This window comes from Larimichthys crocea, chromosome X (genome assembly GCF_000972845.2).
Source record: "Larimichthys crocea isolate SSNF chromosome X, L_crocea_2.0, whole genome shotgun sequence".
Lineage (NCBI taxonomy): Eukaryota > Metazoa > Chordata > Actinopteri > Sciaenidae > Larimichthys > Larimichthys crocea.
Genome location: NC_040020.1, coordinates 39,331,343 through 39,351,874, shown reverse-complemented (window position 1 = coordinate 39,351,874; position 20,532 = coordinate 39,331,343). Strand labels below are relative to the sequence as shown.

General features: G+C 41.0%; 2 protein-coding genes across 3 annotated transcripts; one reads left to right on the top strand and one right to left on the bottom strand.

Moving 5' to 3' along the window:
* Positions 1 to 1,181: 1,181 nt before the first annotated feature.
* On the top strand, positions 1,182 to 5,404 carry prdx2 (peroxiredoxin 2). The gene is made up of 6 exons (XM_010734625.3): positions 1,182 to 1,315; positions 2,211 to 2,331; positions 2,518 to 2,671; positions 3,551 to 3,673; positions 3,801 to 3,931; positions 5,028 to 5,404. Exons 2-6 carry the CDS (start codon positions 2,229 to 2,231, stop codon positions 5,108 to 5,110), a joined length of 594 nt encoding a protein of 197 aa, XP_010732927.1. The 5' UTR covers positions 1,182 to 1,315; positions 2,211 to 2,228; the 3' UTR covers positions 5,111 to 5,404.
* Positions 5,405 to 6,524: 1,120 nt separating this feature from the next.
* LOC104921942 (transcription factor jun-B) lies at positions 6,525 to 8,515 on the bottom strand. Of its 2 annotated transcripts, XM_010734627.3 has the most exons (2): positions 8,061 to 8,514; positions 6,525 to 7,799 (listed from the first exon to the last, which is right to left on the bottom strand). In XM_010734627.3, the coding sequence occupies exon 2, from the start codon at positions 7,759 to 7,761 to the stop codon at positions 6,868 to 6,870; it is 894 nt and encodes a 297-aa protein (XP_010732929.1). In that variant the 5' UTR covers positions 7,762 to 7,799; positions 8,061 to 8,514; the 3' UTR covers positions 6,525 to 6,867. The 2 variants fall into 2 exon arrangements, with proteins under 2 accessions (XP_010732929.1, XP_010732928.1); XM_010734626.3 differs by having other exon boundaries at positions 6,525 to 8,515.
* Between the last annotated feature and the right edge of the window lie 12,017 nt (positions 8,516 to 20,532).

The window sequence follows — 20,532 nt, the reverse complement described above, 5'->3', positions numbered from 1 at the left end:
TGGGACTTGATCTATCCTGATAAACATTTATATTTACAGGGCATCCAGGTGCACAACAATAGCAGAAAACAAATAGGAAAAAGAAGGTCGGTAGTGAACTTAATGATGTTAGTCACTATGAAACATGATTTTATGGTTATAATGAAAGATGACCCTTCTCAAGTGATGCAATGATTACTCATAATGTTTGAAAAATGCAACAGTGCTGCATATTGTTTTTCATCAATTGTGGAAAAACTAATATTGTGGCTGGATATGGACCTCATTTTGAATACTTACCCTGCCTCTTGCGCAATGCCAGCTGGGATAGGATCTAGCCACCTGCAACCCTGATAGGGATAATGGGTTACAGCAAACTGATGGATGATTGTCCTGTTGGGTAGCTTAATCCTGAAAACTTGTCATAAACTAATTTCTAGGTAAAACATTAAAAGAAGTAGTAATTACAGCTGTTAGATAAAAGTAGTGGAGTAGTCTCAAGATTTCCTTCAGGTAGATACAACCAGGGGCATAAGCAGGCTATGCAATTGCTTAGGATCACAACGACAAGGGGGGCCACACGTTAACTTGGACTTATGTTGCTAGTTCCTCACTTCATCTTAATTAAGAAGATGAACTGTCTTTGTAGCCTCCAGTAAACATTCGATCTTTAACATCTAACATCTTTGATGACCGCACCTTTGACATGATAAATAAGAAAAATCTGACAAATCCAAACAAGATAAGTTTAGATAAGAGCTCTTTCTCCCCCTTCTGTTTCTAGGCCGACTTTCTTATATAATAACATCTAGTTTCTTTGTTTTCTGGACAAAATGATCCTGCGTGATCCACAGTCTGTGAACAACTTGTGTTCACTGTTCACATAATGTTTGTAGCTACTTGTCCCTTAAAGAAAGTCAGCTATTTGATGTTTAATTGATTTCTATTTTATGTGTGCATGTATTGGTTCAGTTATTAGCTATGTCTGCAAAGAGGAGTTTTTGGGGGGCCACAAACAAAACCTTGTTTAAGGCTACTAAAAGCAAGGAGCCGGCCCTGGACGCAAAATTACAAGCTCATCTCAACTTTTACTTTGAAGGATATTTTGACCTCCGGAGGTCAATCCATAAACAGAAAATTTCAGTGTAAAACGTCGGAATAACAGTAAGTACAAAATACAAAATACGCGCTCGAATCTCAACTTTTACTTTGAAGGAGGTTATTTTAGCTTCCGGAGGCCGCCGCTCTCTCTCCCTCTCTCCTCCTCTCTCCTCCTGCCAGCAGCAGCAGCAGACCTCCACTCTGCCAACTTCTTCTCGGCTTTACGTGCAGACAGGTGAGTCGGACATTGTGTGTCTGTGTTTGCGTGCTTCTTTTCCGTCAAGCGTCCTCTTCGTGTCTTGCACGGCTCGGCCAACAATGTCAGCTGTTTGTCCAGGAGCGGGGCGACAACAAAGGAAGCGTTTTTCTAACGTTGAGCTAACGTTACGCTAGCCAGGCAGTGCGGGTCAGCTACTCCCCTTCTCCTTAAGTGTTTGGGCCTGTTTCCGGCACTTTCTTTGTCCCCGGTGTGCAGCACAGCCTGGTCTGTAGCCCCCCTCACCGCTTCACTCTTCATGCTTTGGGTCACGTAGCCGAACTTTGACCCAACAATGCTACTCGCTTTTATCTCTGCAACTCATGACCAAGGATTCATGGCTATTGTGTGTTATTTAATTATGACATGACGCGTATTTTTTTTCTTTTCATGCACCAAACTGTAGCTTTTTAAGAGTATAAACACATCATGGAATCATGAATCACTGTTTAGTGTGTAAAGTGAATTAAATGCTGCATTTATGTGTCATTGCAAAGACTAAAACCACAGATTTAAAAAAGCATACTTGTATATGTCCAGTCTATATCTCTTGTATAGGTATGTGCTCATGGTTATATAATCTTCTTAACAGGCTATTGTTCGCTGCAGGCTGAACATGACTTGCATGTGACTCCATGTCCAACTCAACATGCTTTTAAGTAGTGCATGCACCATTTTACAAGTGCTGCCAGACCTGGGTGTCTGGTTAACCCTCCAGCACTTTAAACTGTCATGTTTGTTTTTTGGCTCGTGTTTCCTGAGGTTTTTGGTGCTTATCAGAGGCTCCACCCAGCTGAACTTATCTCTGACAGTGTATGAACATCAGGAATGTTCTAGAGACTGTTATGTGCTATCTTTCCCCCCCCTCTCTTAGTCATTTGCCACCAACACCATGTCCGCTGGCAACGCTAAGATTGGCAAGCCCGCCCCAGAATTCAGCGCCACAGCTGTGGTGGATGGACAGTTCAAGGACATCAAGCTGTCAGACTACAAAGGTAACACGGTGATCTCTCCTTAGGCTTTGTGAGGTATTTGGCACTAACTCTACTCGATCTCTTAATCCAGCTTAGTGTTTATGGTATGTGTTAACCTACTTTTCTTGAATAACAAGATTTTCTTTCTTTTTTTTTTTTGGACTAGAATCAATGTTTTCCTCATTTTCTCCTTTTTGTGCTCTTTAGGGAAGTATGTGATCTTCTTCTTCTACCCGCTGGACTTCACATTTGTGTGTCCCACTGAGATCATTGCTTTCAGCGACAGAGCAGAGGAGTTCCGCAATATGGGCTGCGAGGTTATCGGCTGCTCCATAGACTCTCACTTCAGTCACTTGGCATGGTGAGAATTCCTGCTGACTGCAAGGAAATGATGACTTGAGTGTTGTTGTTTTTTTTGTTTATTTGTTTTTTGTATTTTCTGTGACTATGCGGACACCTTGAATGTCCCTGAGCCAACAGTTAAAGCAGAGCTGCTTAGGAAAAGTTTTCTTTGCCTCTATTTGATGTTTTTAAAAATGCATTTTAAACGTTTTTCTTGCACTGGGCCTCTGTGATATGTTGTAACATACAAATATCTAAACAGTGCGAGATTATTGAATGACTGAGATCAAGACATCTGTTGTGGGCAATTTTCAATTACTTTTCGTATAATGAGGGGCTTTGTCAAATCTGAAACAACACCCACCCGTTTATCAGTTTATCTCCCGTCACTGTGCTTCCCCTGCATAGTCTCGATAAGTTCTAACGCGTAGAGAAGGTAACGGTCTCTTAATCAAACCGAAGTTTCTAGAAGGATACAAAATCTGCGAGGAATACTGTGCACTGCACACAGAATTGTGCTGAGTAATTCATGCCATTCAAGGTGTGAATTACTCAGCACAATTCTGTGTGCAGTGCATCGTGTATTGTTTTAGGCTTTAAATGTTTTGATAAATGTGAGGGGTTTTTTTTTTCAGTTTGTAGCACGAGTTAATTATTTTTTTTTTTACCACCACCAAACAAATATTTATTTTTTCTGCCACTATGTATCTTTGAACTTGTTTTGGAACCACATTTATCACATAGAATACCACCACATGCACTGAATCTTGATTAGGATTTCATTTGTTTTAAGTATTTAGAGTACAGGGTGTCAAAATAGGTACACGGTGTTGTGCATTAATGACACTAAATGATTCTTGACTTGCTAATTGTTTTTTGTTTTGTTTTTTTTCTGCAGGATCAACACACCGAGGAAGCAGGGAGGTCTGGGTAACATGAAAATCCCCCTTGTGGCAGACCTCACCAAGTCCATCTCCAGAGACTACGGTGTGCTGAAGGAGGACGACGGTATCGCATACAGGTCAGACTGTCACTGTCAATCTGGAGCATTGTAGAAAGTATAAACTCTCCCTTGTAATTACTAATATTATGTATGAGTGAGTATGCAAAGTTTGGAGAGACTAAAAGATGTAGTTTGTGCCTCTCAGGGGTCTGTTTGTGATCGACGACAAGGGCATCTTGAGGCAGATCACCATCAATGACTTGCCTGTGGGTCGCTCCGTGGATGAGACTCTGCGCCTGGTGCAGGCCTTCCAGCACACTGACAAATTCGGAGAAGGTGAGAAAAATCCCTGGAAATATCCAGAGTTTAACGTTCTGCCATTAGTCAGTTTAACAGCACACACTGGTATTAAACACAAATGCTCAACACGTAGTCTCTGTTTTACAAAGATTTTTTAAAAACTTAATGCATTAATCATGTTAGAGTTTTTTTTTTTTTTTTTGTATAATTCAAGTTTTTAATTTCTTGTATCTCTGGTGTTTTACCGTAGAACATTCTTACATCTTATACATATTACATGTAGCGTCAGATGCATGACAAAAGAAGAATAAAATAAAATACAGACACCATATAAATGATGTTAGTGAAGTAAAGTATAGAGGACATATTGATGCGTTTACATAGCTGGAAAGCATACATACAGCAGATGGATACATACAACATGTTGGATATCCTCTGGAAAAGGTATTCAAGCTGTAGGATCATCAGTCAATGTGATGTGAGTCCAAAACAAGTCCCAGACTGGTGTCTTGATCTTGTTCCTGTTATTCATCCTGTTAAGCATAACTTCATATGAACCTGTTTTGACCGTGATGTTTATCCACTCTTTTAGTTCAGGGGGTTTAGGTGTTTTCCACAGTTTCAGTTTTCCCCTGGCCATGTTAGTGTTTAACTTGAACTTGAAACTATCATTTGTCAGGTTCAGACGTTTGGTTTTGAATAGATAAAATGTGTTTAAAGTACCGCTCTGGTACTTGCATTTTTCTTTAAAGCCTTATCTGGCTGAGGTATTTGATTTATGGTTGTTGGATTACTCGTTTACCTTTTACTGCCATTGGTACAAGGACTTATTGTTGTTGTATTACTCTTCTTTTAAATGATTTTTCTTGACCTTATGCTACTTAAAACTTTGTGTGTAATTCTAGGCACTTTGAACTGCACATCCTACACTTGCCCTACTGCAAACAATTTTAGATGAGGAACGAGTTTACCTTTAGCTGTAAACTGACTTTAGAGGGTTTAGTTAGTTTGATGGAACAGCCTTGTATTATTAGTTTACCCTCCCAGGTATTTACTCATCGACTCTCTGTGCATACAAAGTTCAATGTCTGTCTATTGTGGTAACCTTTGTCCCTCCTCCCTCTCCACACAGTTTGCCCTGCTGGCTGGAAACCCGGCAGCGACACCATCGTCCCGGATGTTGAGAAAAGCAAAGCCTTCTTCTCCAAGCAGTAAATGTGAAGGTCTCCTAGCTGACTTCCCAACCGTAGCACTTCTCTTCAGCTAAGAGGTGTCCATGGCGTCCAACCTAATGTATTAAACACAACAAAATTTCAGAACTCGTTAGTTAAATCCTTTGTTGCAAATCGTGTCTTTGTACGTCCAGTGTACAATTGATGGGGCGACCTCATAGTCTCAAGCACTGAAGTATAGTTTTGTTCCTTTTTTCAGAAAAAAAAGTATTGCTATTTTTCCTTGCTGTCTTGAATAATTTGCTACCATCTTTAATAAAACAGTGGGAAAATGTGACTCCAGTGTGTTTTTGTGGCAGAAGTGTTGTATATTGTGAAAGTTATTCCACTTGTAACCACCAGGTGGTGCCATTACTCTTCCTGTACCCTGTTATTGGTGCCTACAAGCTTAGTGACACAAGTTGAAAATATTATGCCAACACACATTTTAAGTCAACTTGGCATATTTAGTCCTGAGCCCTGCTCCTGGCAGAGGATCATCACACGGCTGTGAAGTCTTTGTTAATGTTGGAGTTAGTGTGGTTTGACTCAGCACAACATCCTAGTGTTGCCAAATAGAACCAGAGCTCATTGGGAAATATTGGATTGTTTGACATGATTTAACACAGACCTGTCCTGCCCTGAATACACATACCTGGCATTGATTTAGGAGAATTATCCCATTTTATCCTTTTCCAGACTAATGATTATACCATTCCCCGAGTTAGGAACATTGGCTTACACCTGAAGAACCAGTCCAGGTCTTATTTACTGAAGTAAAGACATATCATCCCTCTTAAAATCCCGATTTCCTGTAATAGTTTATACAGTTTTAGATACTTTGTTATCTTACCAGCTCTTCTTACTATCATTCATCTCTGCCATCTTGTTTTGGCACAGGTTCTTGTCAGTTGAAACCATCAGAAGACAGAAAGTCTATTCTGCATGTTTATGTGGAACTTTTTAACCATTTTTCCTGATCTAGCGCTCTCTCGACTTGTTTTGGGAAACTGAAAGCAGAATGGGGAAACTCCCTTTAACTCAACTGAAACACCCATTGACAAAGCTATTCACTTACGCACACACACACACACACACACACACATTGTGGTGTGAAGAGGGCGTGAAGGGGAGAGCGCAGCATCTCTGACGGGTAATGTAGGAGGGAGTTCCCGGAAACCTTTTCGTGATGTGACGTTTGCCAGCAAATTTGTCCATATATAGACTCACGTATGTACGTCAATACGGAAACAGTCCTACGCTGGGACGTCATTAACGTCAAACAAACGTATGAGTGTTGTAAACTTTAAAGTGCTGACCGGCTAAAATGGTTGAAAACAGTGTGGTTATGTTATCCAGACGTACTCATGATTCCTATGAGATTATAAATGACCCCCAATAAGAAACAACAACACATATTTCTCAGTTTCATAATTGTATTTACTTAAATATATACTGTACAAGTAAAAGTAAAAAACACACAGGATCATCAGGCTCAGCCTGACAAACACAAATAACTTACATACGAATCAATGAATCACAAATTAAAGTAACATGTAAACAGGCAAAGCCAAGACGACACTTTTAATAACTTGTTCAAAAATGCCCGAAGTGTTTTAGTCTGATTTCTCAGTTGGCTTTTTTTCTTTCAGCCAAATCAACCAGAATGGTCCATTTCTCTCTTTGTCAATGTTCAAAGACATAGTTCATGGTCTCGTCAGTGCAGTTCTTGTCCAGTGTTTTTCAAAGTGCAACGTTTCTTCAATAAGACTTTACTTTGGGCGCTAACATGAGCTGGCAGCCACTGCTCACATGTGTCATGACTTTCTGTTTGAGTTGAGCCACCTGCTCTCTCAGTAGAGAAGCCGTGTTTGAGAGTCCGGCGTTGTCTGTTTTCAACACCTTCACCTTGTCCTCCAGGCGAGAGATGCGCTCCAGTTTGCGCCTCCGACACTTGGAGGCCGCGAGCCGGTTCCTCAGCCGCTTGCGCTCCGCTTTGAGCCGCTCCTGGTTCTCCATATCGACGGGAGACATCGGAGGAGATCCGCTGTCGCTGCTCAGCATGTCGGGGACTGTCTGAGGCTCCTCTTTCAACCCGCTGAACCGCTGCGACTGGATGCCCATGCCGACCAGGGAGTGCTGGAAATGGTGAGATCCGTGCGCAACAGCCTGGGGGTGCTGGTGGTACTGGTGGTGCGGCAGGTAGCTGATGGTGGTGGAAGGGTAGCTGGCTGCTGAGGACAGGCTGGGGTTCGTGGAGCAGCTGCCCAGGGTGGTGTACTCAAGCGGTTCTTGCTGCATGGATGAGCCGAACACGGAAGCTGGAGCCGAGCAGCCAACGCTGCCCGTGCCGATGGACACGTTTGGAGGAGCCATCTGGTTCATATTGTGCAGGTCGTCCAACGCTTTAACAAAACCGTCAGCAAAGCCCTCCTGCTCCTCTGTGATCCCGCGGTTGTACAGGAAATGGGCAGGTGTCGGTGTTGTAGTGATGACCCCGTTACTGTTCTGGATGATCAGTCGCTCCAGTTCAGGTGAAGCGAGCTTCAGGGAGCCCACGTCTGCCGTGCCCGCCGAATAGAAATCACTGTCGGCGCGCAGGTGCTGTGACTTGAAGTTTGAGTTCCGATATGAATCGGAGAAGTTCAAGTTCATATTCTGCTTTAGCAGCTTGTAGTCTGGCAGGGCTGCGCCTGGATGGCCATAAGCAGAGAGAAACGAGTCGTCATAAAAAGGCTGTTCCATTATTGCTGACATATTTCAAATCAGACAGTCAAATACAAGAGTGCGCTGCAAAGATGCTGCTTAGACACCGAGGCTTCAGTGTCCCAAAATGATTCAATCTCCAGAACAAAGTCCCGCTGTATTATTATACTGAAGATGAAATCTACCAAAAACAAAAGCAAAACTTCCAAAATAGTGGAACTGTACTGTACCAAGTCGTCGATTTGTACCTTTTAGTTGGATTCAAAGCGGAGTCCAGTGACTAATTCAGATGTTTTCAATCCACTCGTGAGTAGGACAGTCTTTTTCTTTTTCAGCTCTGAGTCTGAGCTCCGCGTCTGTTTCCTCTTAAATGACAGGCGCCCGACGCGCTCTGTTGTATTTATATAACGTGCGATCCGAGCAGTGCGCTGATTGGTTGTTTCCTCTGTGGTCCCCGCCTCCGGGATGACGTTGTTGCCGGGAACAAGGACTGTAAACACGACGAGGTCTATTCAGCGTGGCGGAAAAAAGGAAGAAGAAAAAAAAAAAAACTCAGGTAAACACATAAAACACCTCAAAGTGCTCATCCACGCTGCGTGGTACCCAAAAACAAGTTGAAATGTCTCACAGCTCAGAGACATCCACAGACACACTGAGCCCTCTTTCCAAGCTCACCGGGACACTCCAACAACCACTTTGCCATTCATCCTCATGGGGTGAGGATAGACTATATAGTTTGGTGCTGAGTCATGCGATCCGCACTGATATGGGTCAGTCCATATTTGGATATCCTGGCGCACCAGTTCCTTCCTGACAGGAGCGGGAAGCCAATCCCATATTGGCGCGCTTCCAGTTCTCCAGGATGATGTTGTGTGGGAGGCGGAGGAGGCGCACTGCTGCCCTCCTTCAGCCCGCAGGCAGGGAGAGGATGGCTGTGTGCCGTAAACTCTAGGGCGTGATATCTTTAAAGAAAAAAAAAATGCAAGGAAGCACAATAGGTGTCTGCAGAAGAGGTTAGCAGACATAAAGTGCTTAATTCATGTGATTACATAGAACAACAATATTTAAAGGTCTAATACAGATCCTTAGCAAGCTCACTAAAAAGTTAAGCTGAGCTAATTGTATCATCAAAAATGAAAAAAGTAGTAGTGGCTCATGTCTGATTAGGTGTGACACTTCTTCTCCTCACTGTTTTGAATGTTTCCTAATATGTTCCTATAGAAGTGACAGGAGCGTGTACAAATGATGCAGCCTTGAAGGTACGTCAGAGTAAAGACATGTCACCCTCCCCTCCCTACCACCACCACCACCACCACCACCATCAAACCCTGAACTGAACACCTGTTTCACAGAAAGACGTCTTTGTGTTTTTTCTGTATATGGTAATGACCCTTGAATCACTTCCCAGAGGGCCATGCGCCTACGCACATTCATATCGTCTAGTTCAACTTTCCAACCTTGTGCTTAGACCTATCCTCAGGTCACATATGTGTGTTTGTGCGAGTGTTTTTTTAATTTGCATTATGGCAGCATCATTTTTAAATCCCCACCCATTGTTCAAATGTAACAATCTTCAGAATCTTCAGTGACATGACGAGAGAGATCTCGGTGAGGAAATGTGGCACATAAAGAGGCAATTACTGGATTTATTGACTCACAGTATGACGGAGGAGTTTGACTGACATTTTGTGATTTCTTCTCTTTAGATCTGTAAAAAAACATTCTCCTGTTATTGTGTGTAGTTTGCATTTTTAAAGAGCTGATTTAGCTTCAGCTTTCAATGAAGAGACAGGTAAAAAAAAACAAAAAACGGATAAAATCGGGGCAGCAGAAGCTGAGATGTATAAACCTTTAATCTCTAAACAAACTTCAGAATAGCTGAATCCTACATTTCCCATCATTAATTGCAATTAAGTCTTTGTTTAGGAAGCAGCTGCCCGCTTTTATCAAACTGCACAGCCGTGGTTTGTATCCCAGCCTCCTGATAAAGAAGCAAAGAAAGAAACTCTCATGCCAATGCCGGGACAACCCTAATGACTTCACTATGATGTTATCTGGGTTATTTTCCCAACTTGATAAAGCCCGATGCAGAGGCACAGAAGAAGTGTATGATGGGTATCTGGTCAGACAAATGTCAAGCTTCATTTGATACTGAATTTGAATTACAGGTTAAATTCTTCGATGGGGTTTCACCTTGTTATAAGATCATGCTTGACCTTTGAACCTGCTGGGGCGGTTACGTTAGGATATGCCAGGCCCCGACGTGTTTTTCTGTAACCTCGTAGGCAATAACCAAGTTTTTCAGAATATCTGAGGCAACATGAGCAGCTGTATCCTGCACACTTCCTCATCTTGTGGGAGTCGAATGTTGCAGTTTGGACAGTTGTCCTGCAGTGGTCAGTTTTGGGACTCCTCCCACTGTGGTGTGATCAGCTCTACTGTCACTGAGCAGAAACTTCAGGGGAAACAGAGAAACAGAAGTAGTTTCAGGGAAATGGAGTGAAATATCACTCAGTGGTCAGTTCCAGTTTCAGAATGACCTCATCTAGGTACTAAAGGACACTATAGTTACTGCTTTGAGATATTACAAAACTGTGACCTCTTCTCACATGCGGTCTGACACTGAGACATGTTTGCTTCAGATTACATGATAAATAAATGCCTCGTAGGATGATGATGATGACCAGAAATATGTAATCTGATCTACATTTTGTTGTCTGGTGGTTGGTCTATCTAGCTGAATCTGTCCGCTGTGGCTTATTGTTGTTAAATTTACACGTGCTAGAAACTCTATGATGGAATCTTTACATGTGACTTTCCTATTTGAGATCTATAATTGGCTCTAAGGCGCTGAACCATTTTCTTGCTCACATGAACATGATTACATGGGGCTATGCACTGAAATTCAGAGAAGCAGTTTGAACACCTCATACATGCGATTCTGTCATCTTCTTTGAACGCTGGTGTGGTCCAGATTGACAGATAGGACAATGAGGAATAAAAGCAGCAGCGGAAATATGAAGGAAACAAACATGAAAGCACAGAGTAGCATATAGGCGCCTTTGACTGAGCCATACAACAGCATTTCTTCTGTGGTTAATGGTTTATCACTGGGGTACATGATAACTCAGGTGAAACGAGCTGAGATGCACGTGACAGCAAACATGAAAGGAAGGAAATAATGAAATTTGTCCTGCGCCCTGTGCAAGGGTGTCATTTATAAGAAAGTCTTTAATGTCAACCGCGCACCTGTGTTATGAATCATGCTTCCAATTTTTCTTCTTCTGAGAATTCAATTACGTGGAATCTGCCAGGAGCACTGACAGAGCTGATTTAGCCACAGTCTAAGGTTAATGTCTAAATCATTAAGTAATTACCTAGTAATTACTTATTATTAAGTTATGATGGGTTTACAGGAAATTCGTGGTAGTCTCTTCAAAATAATGATTTGGATTTTATAAAATTTGATAAAGGACGCTCCAATTAGTCACAGAAACCTCTTTGGTGCCGTCCTCTTACTTCCCTTACCTCAAACACAGTATTACACACAGTACGTATTGTCAGGAAAATACAGATCTGAAGAATGCCTGAGAGCTGCTGATGTTCATTTGGCCTTCATCGCGACTGTAACTCCTTCTTTTCCTCCTTGCCTCTCGCCACAACCTATATGCAACTTATTCAGGCAATAAAACACTGGTCGGTCTTTATTAAATGAACCAGAAGTAACCCCTCTCTGCATCTTTGGCAAGGTCTTCCACGCTGGAAGCTCAATGACCTGGAAGCGGCCTGTAGGTTTGGTGAGTCAGGTAGGGGTGTTCGCCAGGGCAAAAATCTGACTGTCCCCGCAAGGAAAGAACAGCCAGCTCACACAGCATAATAAGACTGTTCGACAGTGTGTGGGTCACTTAAATTAAAACTAACAAGCAATTCTTCTTTCACCCCCACCCTCCATAAACTGAGCCCCAACCCTGAACCAAAAGCCTTTTTCCTCTGCCTCGTCTTCTTCGTTATTTGGCTGCCTGTGGGAAATTGAACCGCCTTGTGCGTGTAATCGCTTTAATGAAGGCATGTTTAATCAGCATATTCTTCGTCTGTAGCTTCCAGATAGTGCCAAGGAGCCTTGTAGGGACGAGAGACCTTTAGCACAAGACAGGATGATTGCTGGGGCCAAATGAGTGTGGCAGGAAAAGACAGTCGGACCCAGCTGTCCCCCGGGGCTGACGTAACACATATGGAGCTGTCCTTCCCACTTCCCCTCCATCTCCATGGATGCTTAAACTCCCTGTCACTCTGCCAGTCTGTAAAAAAAGGCAAACAGCAGGAAGTTGGGGGTTTAATTAGGTCTAATCTGATTTTACATGCCCATTTGGTTTATTAATTGAGCTGGCTCATTGTTGTCTTTTCTTGTTTGAAAAGGATGGGAAAATGTGAACTTAATTATGAATGGAGAATGAAACTGTGAGCACAATGGTGTTAACTACAAGGCCAGCTATTCTTTCAATATATTTCAGTTAACGCTATCTGAGATTGTGGCCTCCTTTGTCTTGTTCCGCTTAATTACGTAGAAATAAGACATCGCAACCATGCTAGGGAGTCTTAGACACAGAGGCTATTTGAACTAAATGCTAACGCAAACATGGCAACATGCTCACAAAGACAAAGCTAACACGCTGATGTTTAGCAGGTATAATATCCACCACCTTAGTTTAGCATACTAACAGTTGCTAATTAGCACTAACACATAGCACATTTGGTCTCATTAATAAACCAAAGTATTGGACAGATCTAAATGTTGACTTGCTTGTGGTGCTAAATGAAAAGTCAGGAGATTACCAAGGTTAGGATTCATCCTCTAGGAACTATGACTGTCTATCCTGAAAATGTAATGCCAATCCATCCAACATTTATTGAGATTTTTCAGTCCGACCCAAAGTAATGGACTGAACAACATCGCTAGAGCGTATCACAAGAGTGTCAGGAACCCAGTTTTACTGTTGTTAATTGTTCAATCTGCGCATGTTCATTTATGAGTCATCAAAGGAAACTGCTTTCTGATAAAAAAAAAACAAAAAAAAAACAGAGAAGACTCATACTATTCATGGTCCTTATGGAAGAACTGAAAATGAGTTACGATAAAAAAAAAAACACAAAAAGGTCCCAGACAGGTCAATGACTGGTTTAAACTGAACACAGGAGTTAAGTGACGGAGGTGAGTAAGAAGCCAAACACCTTTTCTCCAAACACACCCAAACAAGACGCATCATGTGTTTGTTCTGAAACTATGAGGGCTGATATACTGTAAGTGACTAAAAGCTTGCTCATAGCGCTGTGACATCACCCTAATGTAGTTAAGCCTTACTACATAACCCCCTATCATTCTAAATAATGTGATATACCATTTTTGGCAGTGTAGTACCATCCGGGTCTTTTATTTGTTTGACACCTCACAAAGTCGACACCTGGATTCAGATCTGTTCTAAACTGGAGGATCACGGAGGAGAGGTGGGATGTGTTACGGATGTTTGATTCCTCTTGTCCGAGAGTTCCTCTTTGTGCGAAAATAGGAGAAGTGAATGTGAGGTGGCAAGAGGCCAGGGTGTGGAGGGTTTGGGTACACCACATTTTCATTTCCTCAATAAGTTGTGGTAATGGGCCATCTGTGGTGCTGGTGTGGCAACGGCAAGCTTGAGAAGGTTCAAGTCAAGGGTTGTATCTAACGGATGCACAAGATCAGCACATGTTTAGGAGCAAACACACAAGTTGAGTGTGTTGACCTCTCAGATTTTAAAATCATACCTCCACCACCTTGATAGATCTTGACAAGTCACATATTGTGGGGTGAATAATGGGTTGTGGAGTCACAAAGAAGTGACAAAACACAGATACAACCCTGGCTAATTGTTTAACGAAGGCACCATATTTTGACATAAATTTTGCTCTTGTTTGAAGCCTTTTTGAAATCTGACAGTGGTATAAAGATATGATGCTGAATCAGGGAATACTCTTTTAAGTGATTTTTTTTTATTATCACTCAATTCAGGACTTGTGGACAGCCATGAAATTATCTGTGTGCAGTATGACTTTGTGTAAATGTCTCTCCCTCCTGCTCTGCATTTCTGCAGCATTCCTCTAATAAACTCGTAGTTCCTGAGAAAACAGATAAATGACAGAAAAATGCACACTGACCTGTGAGAAAGAGAGCTCATTCACATAAGGGTAGATAGTGACATTAATCACAGTAGCTGGTAAATGACTTGGCTTATTTACTCTCAACGTGTACAATGAGAACCTGTGGTTTTGGTTTGAGGTTAGAGGCTCACTTTAGCCTACACAATTTCCCAGCAAGTAATTTAAATGAAAGATGGTGGCTATGTTTATCCTGTAGAGCAGAGATGATGAAGTTAATGGTAGATTATTTAACTGATATAGAAAAAGAGGTTACATTTGGTTTCTGTAGTGGGAGTTTGAAACCCAAACAAAACACCCAAGAACTATTCAAAGATCTATTCTGTCTCTTTCCAGTTGATCTCACTGCTTGTATTCATACATACACACATATATATATACCAGCATTTGTTTGCATGTCTGCTAACTGCATCCCTGCCTGCATTAAGAGAAGTGTTTATCAAAGGGAAAGCTTAGCAGATAAAGGGAAAGGACAGTGTGTCAAATAGCGTGGTTACTGGCGAGATCAATAGTGCGAGTTTGGTTGAAACTGTGTAGGCGCCCGAGGCGCATTCTGATGCTCTCACTGTCGCTGATGATCATCGAGACTCAGCACTTCTACACTCCATTGCTTCCTGGAAATAAAGCAGAGAGATGTGAACAGAAGTGGATGCCATGATACAGCTGCCCTGAAAAATGCGTCTCGTATAACTGGTTCAACAGAAGGAGGGAATAGAGAGCACTTTGTTGATTTATGTGGGTGAACTGTTTCAGTGTTTCAGTATATAACTTTTGTGATTACCCCAAACCACAGAGGAGTTCTTGAAAGTCAGTTTCCCAACTGTTCATTCATTAGAATAGTGAGTACATTACAATCTTCTCCACCGAGTATACGTTTTGATGAGTGCTGTAACCTGATGACGCCCATGCTGTCCTGGTTTCCCGGTTTTATTACGTTCTGAGGGATTTGCTCATACTAAAAATATCTGATAGCTGATGTATAAATTAAATACTGTAGTACATTCGTGTGGCTTTTAGAGTACTTAATGTAACTGTATCACAATATATCAGTAGAGCAATATTAAACACATAGCAAAACACTAACATAATATTAATCTCATAAATCACATTGCCTTCAGTGAGAGGGATTACAGTCATAATACATGCTAACCTAATCTCTTAATTAGTCATTCAAGCCCCTCAAACTTTCGTCTGTATTCGTAGTCAGAGGCGTTTCATTCAGCCTCATTATTTACTGTCTGGTTCACGGCAGTGTAGAGATAACACCAGCAAGCAAAGCCCACTTCTATTTTATTTACCAGAAGTGGTTCACCAGCTTGGGTTTTCACACACTCACTCATACATGTGCACACACACAAAAACGCTCACACACGCAGACAGGAACTTTCCTGTCAAAGGATAGTTGTTTTCTTACTAAGAAAGCCAAGTGAGTGAGCGCTATGGCGGTCAAAGGCGATTGCTTTTTATATCCATGTGCATTAAATGCTTCCGCTCAAGTGTGCCCCTAGATCACTTCTTCCAGCCTGTGTATGAACATCAAACTGTGAGGAGAGGCGTTTCATTCCCTAAATGAGCAGATATTGCTGCTTTGATGCTCCTTCATTTACTGTATCTGATGTTTGCTATCCTTTTACCGATGTGTGGGTATGTGTGATAATTCAGTGTTAACCTTTTGTACTGAGATGTCTTTCATCTGACGGCTCTCTGATGTAAAAAGAATTTCCTGATCAGTTAGTCATCATCATATTACAGCCTACAGACCTGTTACTGCAAAAGAAACCCAAAGGTATACTATGCGGGGGGTCGTGTTGGCCGGTTGACCACCATCAGCATGCAAAGGGAAAGATATGATAATTACCACATTACACACACATTAGCAACACATTTTAGCCCACAACACTTGTCATGAAAACAACAAACCACAGACAATTTATATTTGACACTAATTTGTGTCACTTACTTGTGTCACTTCTCTGTTAAGTTCCCCGGTATCATGACACATATATGTACACTACAAACGTGCACATGGGACATTTCGTCTTCTGGCTTGTAGATTCCGCAGCTATAGAGGGGTGACTAATTTGCATATCAAAAACCCTTTTAACTTTAATCTTTCACCAACAGTTGACTGTGCTGATGATTTAGCTCTAAAAGCTCTTAAATTTTCACTTGTTTTGATATAAATAGTTTGTTTAAAGCATGACCAAGGAAAGATTTTGCACATTCGTCCTCTTACAAATAAAAAGCTTTGTTCACAAGTAATGAAATAAAACTTTTTCTCAAGTTAGCACAATGAGGGATTTTTCTGCATTCCTTGGTTTTATTGCAGGAAAGCTTTGGATCATTATCATTTTGCATGACCCATCTTCTACCAAGCTTTAACTTCACTACGGATGGCTTCAGGTTATGTTCCAGGATTTTACAATATTCCTCAGAATTCATGATTCTCTGGACTGTGTGGAGTTGTCCAGGATGATCCTGAGGATGAAAAGCAAACCCAGATCTTAATATTCCCACCGCCATGCTTTACTGTTGGGAGAAGGTTCCTTTGGTTGTATGTAGTGTTGACTTTTCGCCAAACACAGCTGTCTTGGTTGTGACCAAACAGTTCAACTTTGGACTGTCCACAGAATGGACTTCCAAAAAGTTGAGATGGGAAGCTTTGTTCTTTTTTGTGAGCAGAGGCTTCTTTCTAGCAACCCTTCCATGTAAGCTATGCTGATTGAATTTTCTACTTATTGTGGAAGCATGCACGTGTATCTCAGATGCAGTAAGAGAGGTCTGCAAATCTCTAGATGTTATGTTTGGGTTGGCTTTTACCTGAATTACCATTTTTCTTGTGTCTCTTGCTGATATTTTAGAAGGTCGTCCACTTCTAGGCAGAGTTGTAGTCTTTTTCAGTGCTCTCTATTTGTAGTTGATCTGCCTCATGGTGGAACGATGAAGCTCAATTTTTTTTTAGATGACTTTATAGCTCCCCCCAGACAAATGTGCTGTCACTGAGGTCTTCCTGAGGTCCTCTGAGATCCCGCTTCCTCTTGGCATGATTGACTTGTATGGGTTCACCTAGGTAAGACTAAAGTGACCTGGTTTTATCTCAGTGATGCACAATTTCATAATATATATTGGTCCATTTTAAGCCACCAATTTGTTCTGCCTAATTCTACTTAACTGCTTGTTTTAACCAATGCAGCTCAGGGTTCACTAACTTCTGCACCGACACAAGTTGAAGAGAGTATATTAAATTGATAAACCTGCACTTCTGCACTTTTTCATATACAAAATAATGCTATTGATGAAATAAGGAAATCAGGTTAAAATACTTGAAAACTTTTGAGCAGCACTGTAGATAATGTTGCTAGCATGTTCACTCTTTCAATCCATTTCCAAATCCATTTCCACTGCAACACGACAGTAATGAGTAATGAGAGAAACGTATGCAAATGTATCCAGCAAAAACGTTTATTCTAATGTACTCGATGATTGGGTGAAATAAATCATATTGCAAAGATTTTTAGCAAGTAAAGCCTGCTTTTTTTCTCCACATTTTATCCAAATAGCATAAAATATGAGGGCTAATTTATCAATTCAATTCTTCTTCTTTTTTAATCACAATGTTTGTGAGTTGCTACACTCATATTTACACCCCTTGCATTCCCATGAGAGTAAAGGGGAAAGAGAAACACAGCAGGGGGGAAAAGCAGAGTCATTTATAGTCATAAGTTCTAGAAAAAAAAACATCCCCTCTGCACAAGAAATCCAGAAGTGGTGAGCGCTTCATTTTTAGCATTTTCAGCGATGAGGTGAACGGCATGTATGAGTTTTATCAGAACATTTGGTTTCATTTCAGGAAGGTGCAGATCATACAGCACGCCAGCCATAATAAGATGTGATACTTAACGACACTTCCTTCACTGATCTGTCAGGTAGTGGTAAAGACAGGCGTGACTGGGAGTGGTCTAGTGATACTTTTTCAATACTCATTGGCGTGAAACCACTAATATATAGAGACTGAGAGAGAAAGCTTTTAGTCAGACAACCACAAGCAACTCAATTCTGTCTGGCAGTGAAACGGTTAAACTGCACTTTTGCTTTTTCTGCCTCCCAGCTGTCTGGTATTACTGGTGAAGTCGGGTGCCCAGAAATGAGGTGGAGGGTGTTATCACTCAATCATAAGGGTATGATAGTAACCATCAGGCAATGTGTGAAAAGATCTTTGCTTGGCTTTGAGTTTTTTTTATCTGGAACACAGCCTCCTTTTGTTCCTGTACCTCATTCTCTCTTTATTTATCTGTCCATCCCTCTGTCTATGTGTCCGACTCTTTTTCACTCCCTGTGTACATGCGTGCATTATGTGTGCTTTGCTGAGCATGCCGTTTGCCCTTGGGCTGTTTTTCATGTAGACATTCTTAGCACAAGTAGTGTATTTAAAATTCTTACCCAGGGGCAACATTTGACCCTTATTTACGCTGCAGGAACACATATGCGCACGCACAGTAGTGAGTCTTCTTTCCATGTAGTTGCTTGATCAAACCAAACACACATGCACAAGTGTGCACATGCAGGCAGCGTTGTTCTGCGGACACTTGGCTAATAGACCCCTCGCTAAACTCTGCCGTTCTTCCATTCTGCTGCGACGCAGATGCACTTTATAGTAGCAGATATACCTCTGAAGATTCATTGTTACGTGTTAAAATAATGATTCTTTAATTTTAGATAGAAGTAGGAAAAGTCAGGCCATTTATTTTTGACCAATGACAGTTTTGTCAGCTGCAATGACCACTGCAGCTAACTTGCAGATATTATAATTTGTAGCTATTTCTAGCTGATTAACACAAATTTTGTGAATTGGTTGAAAAACAGACTTTTTAAAGAAGCAATGTGTAACTTTTCTACCATAAAATAATGAACTTGTTATCAGGAGAATGGTGCCTTTGTCATTGTTCCACTATGTAACTTTAACGGCAAGAACGCTTAATAGCAAAAAGTTACACAATAATAATTAAGTAATTTTACTTTAGTGAAACTGGATCATATTTTATTGATACAATGTTTTCTGGTTCTGTCCTTAGACTGCTCTGCATCAACTCTGTTGTTATAGTTATCGATGATTTATTGATTTATCGTTTATTTTTATAGTTACAGATTAGTGTGACAAACATAGTGCTATCTCAGCTAACCACTTTAGCTTGAGTAGGTAGTGAGGGAGTAGCTCAGTCCATAGAGACTTGGTTCAAGTCCAGTATGGACCAAATTGGGTGGTGGACTGGAAAATAAAATGCATGTAAAAAAAAAAACGGAGTGAAAAAGGATTTCCCCTTGAGGGATTAATAAAAGTATCTCTTCTTCTTTTAAACCAAATAGCCAATACCAAATGTTGTAGTCCTTGACGCTTTACTAATCTACCAATGACAAATAACGTAATTAGCTGACTAACTTACATACTAACTAACAAGTTAATGACTCGTTCGCTTTAGAAGTCACCTTAGCATACTACTGTAAGCTAGTTAGCTAAACGTGCTAACGTTTGTATCTTACATTTGTTTGACACTTTGGCTTAAACTTTTTATTATGTCACATCCACACAAATAAGGAGCAACTCAAGGTGTAATAAGACATTTAAAGTGGGTGTTTTTTGTGTCATCGCATGAAAAAAGATTTAAATAAATTGACTTCAGAAAGCTACTGTTTTTTTTTACTAGTCTTTGAGAATAGCCAATCAGTTCTCTCAGCATGAATCCTCTTTTCAATTTACCATCTTATCATTTTTATATTCATATAAATACACACTCGTGCCATGGTGGCCTTTTTATAGACCCAGATCTTCATTCATCAAATGTGTGGGAGCGGAGCATCTCATATAAATATGATTACTACTGATTATAGAACTTCAAAAGTGCTGTGAGTGAGACTGTGGTCCACAGTGAGAGTGGCTCTCATTCATAAGAGACTGAAACATGCCGAGTTACTAACCTCACATCCTGTGCCAAATGCAGCAGGAAATGTTTGATTTCCTGTAGTGAGGTGTAGGTGGGGGCTATTGTGTGTTTGTGTGTTCATGTGTGAGTACGTGTTGGTATATCTGACACATTAGGAATGTGTGTTTGTATGTGTGTTTGAACATTTCATCTACATAAGAAGATCTATTAACAAGAGAATACTCTTCTCAGAAGCGTCCTCTGAGGACAAACGTTAATTAAATACAATAAATTAGAACATCTTGTTTGTTTCACAGCAAAAAGGTTGCTGTTGACAATTATTAGGATGCTGCAGATGTGTTGGGGTTATTAGCAAGTTTCAGAGAAGTGTGAAGTTCATTCCTATCAACAAATCAATCTAAGGAAGTGAGTCTGATATTGTCAAATCCATCCACATTTGTGGTTAGTTCGTTGCCTCTGTCCCTAAATGACGTCAATGAATTTCTAAGCAATTAGAAGGTCTGAGAATAGACCTGACAGATTGATAATATGTGGCTGTGTCGCAAACCAAATGTTGCAAACCAAATTCAAACCTCTCCTGCCATCTGAAGGCATT

Bases quoted from the DNA above. Each gene is read 5' to 3' on its own strand.
- prdx2 (XM_010734625.3), top strand. From the start codon at position 2,229: ATGTCCGCTGGCAACGCTAAGATTGGCAAGCCCGCCCCAGAATTCAGC. The intron at 2,672-3,550 runs GTGAGAATTCCT...TTTTTTCTGCAG, and splicing joins CACTTCAGTCACTTGGCATG to GATCAACACACCGAGGAAGC. The intron at 3,674-3,800 runs GTCAGACTGTCA...TGTGCCTCTCAG, and splicing joins GACGACGGTATCGCATACAG to GGGTCTGTTTGTGATCGACG.
- LOC104921942 (XM_010734626.3), bottom strand. From the start codon at position 7,863: ATGTCAGCAATAATGGAACAGCCTTTTTATGACGACTCGTTTCTCTCT.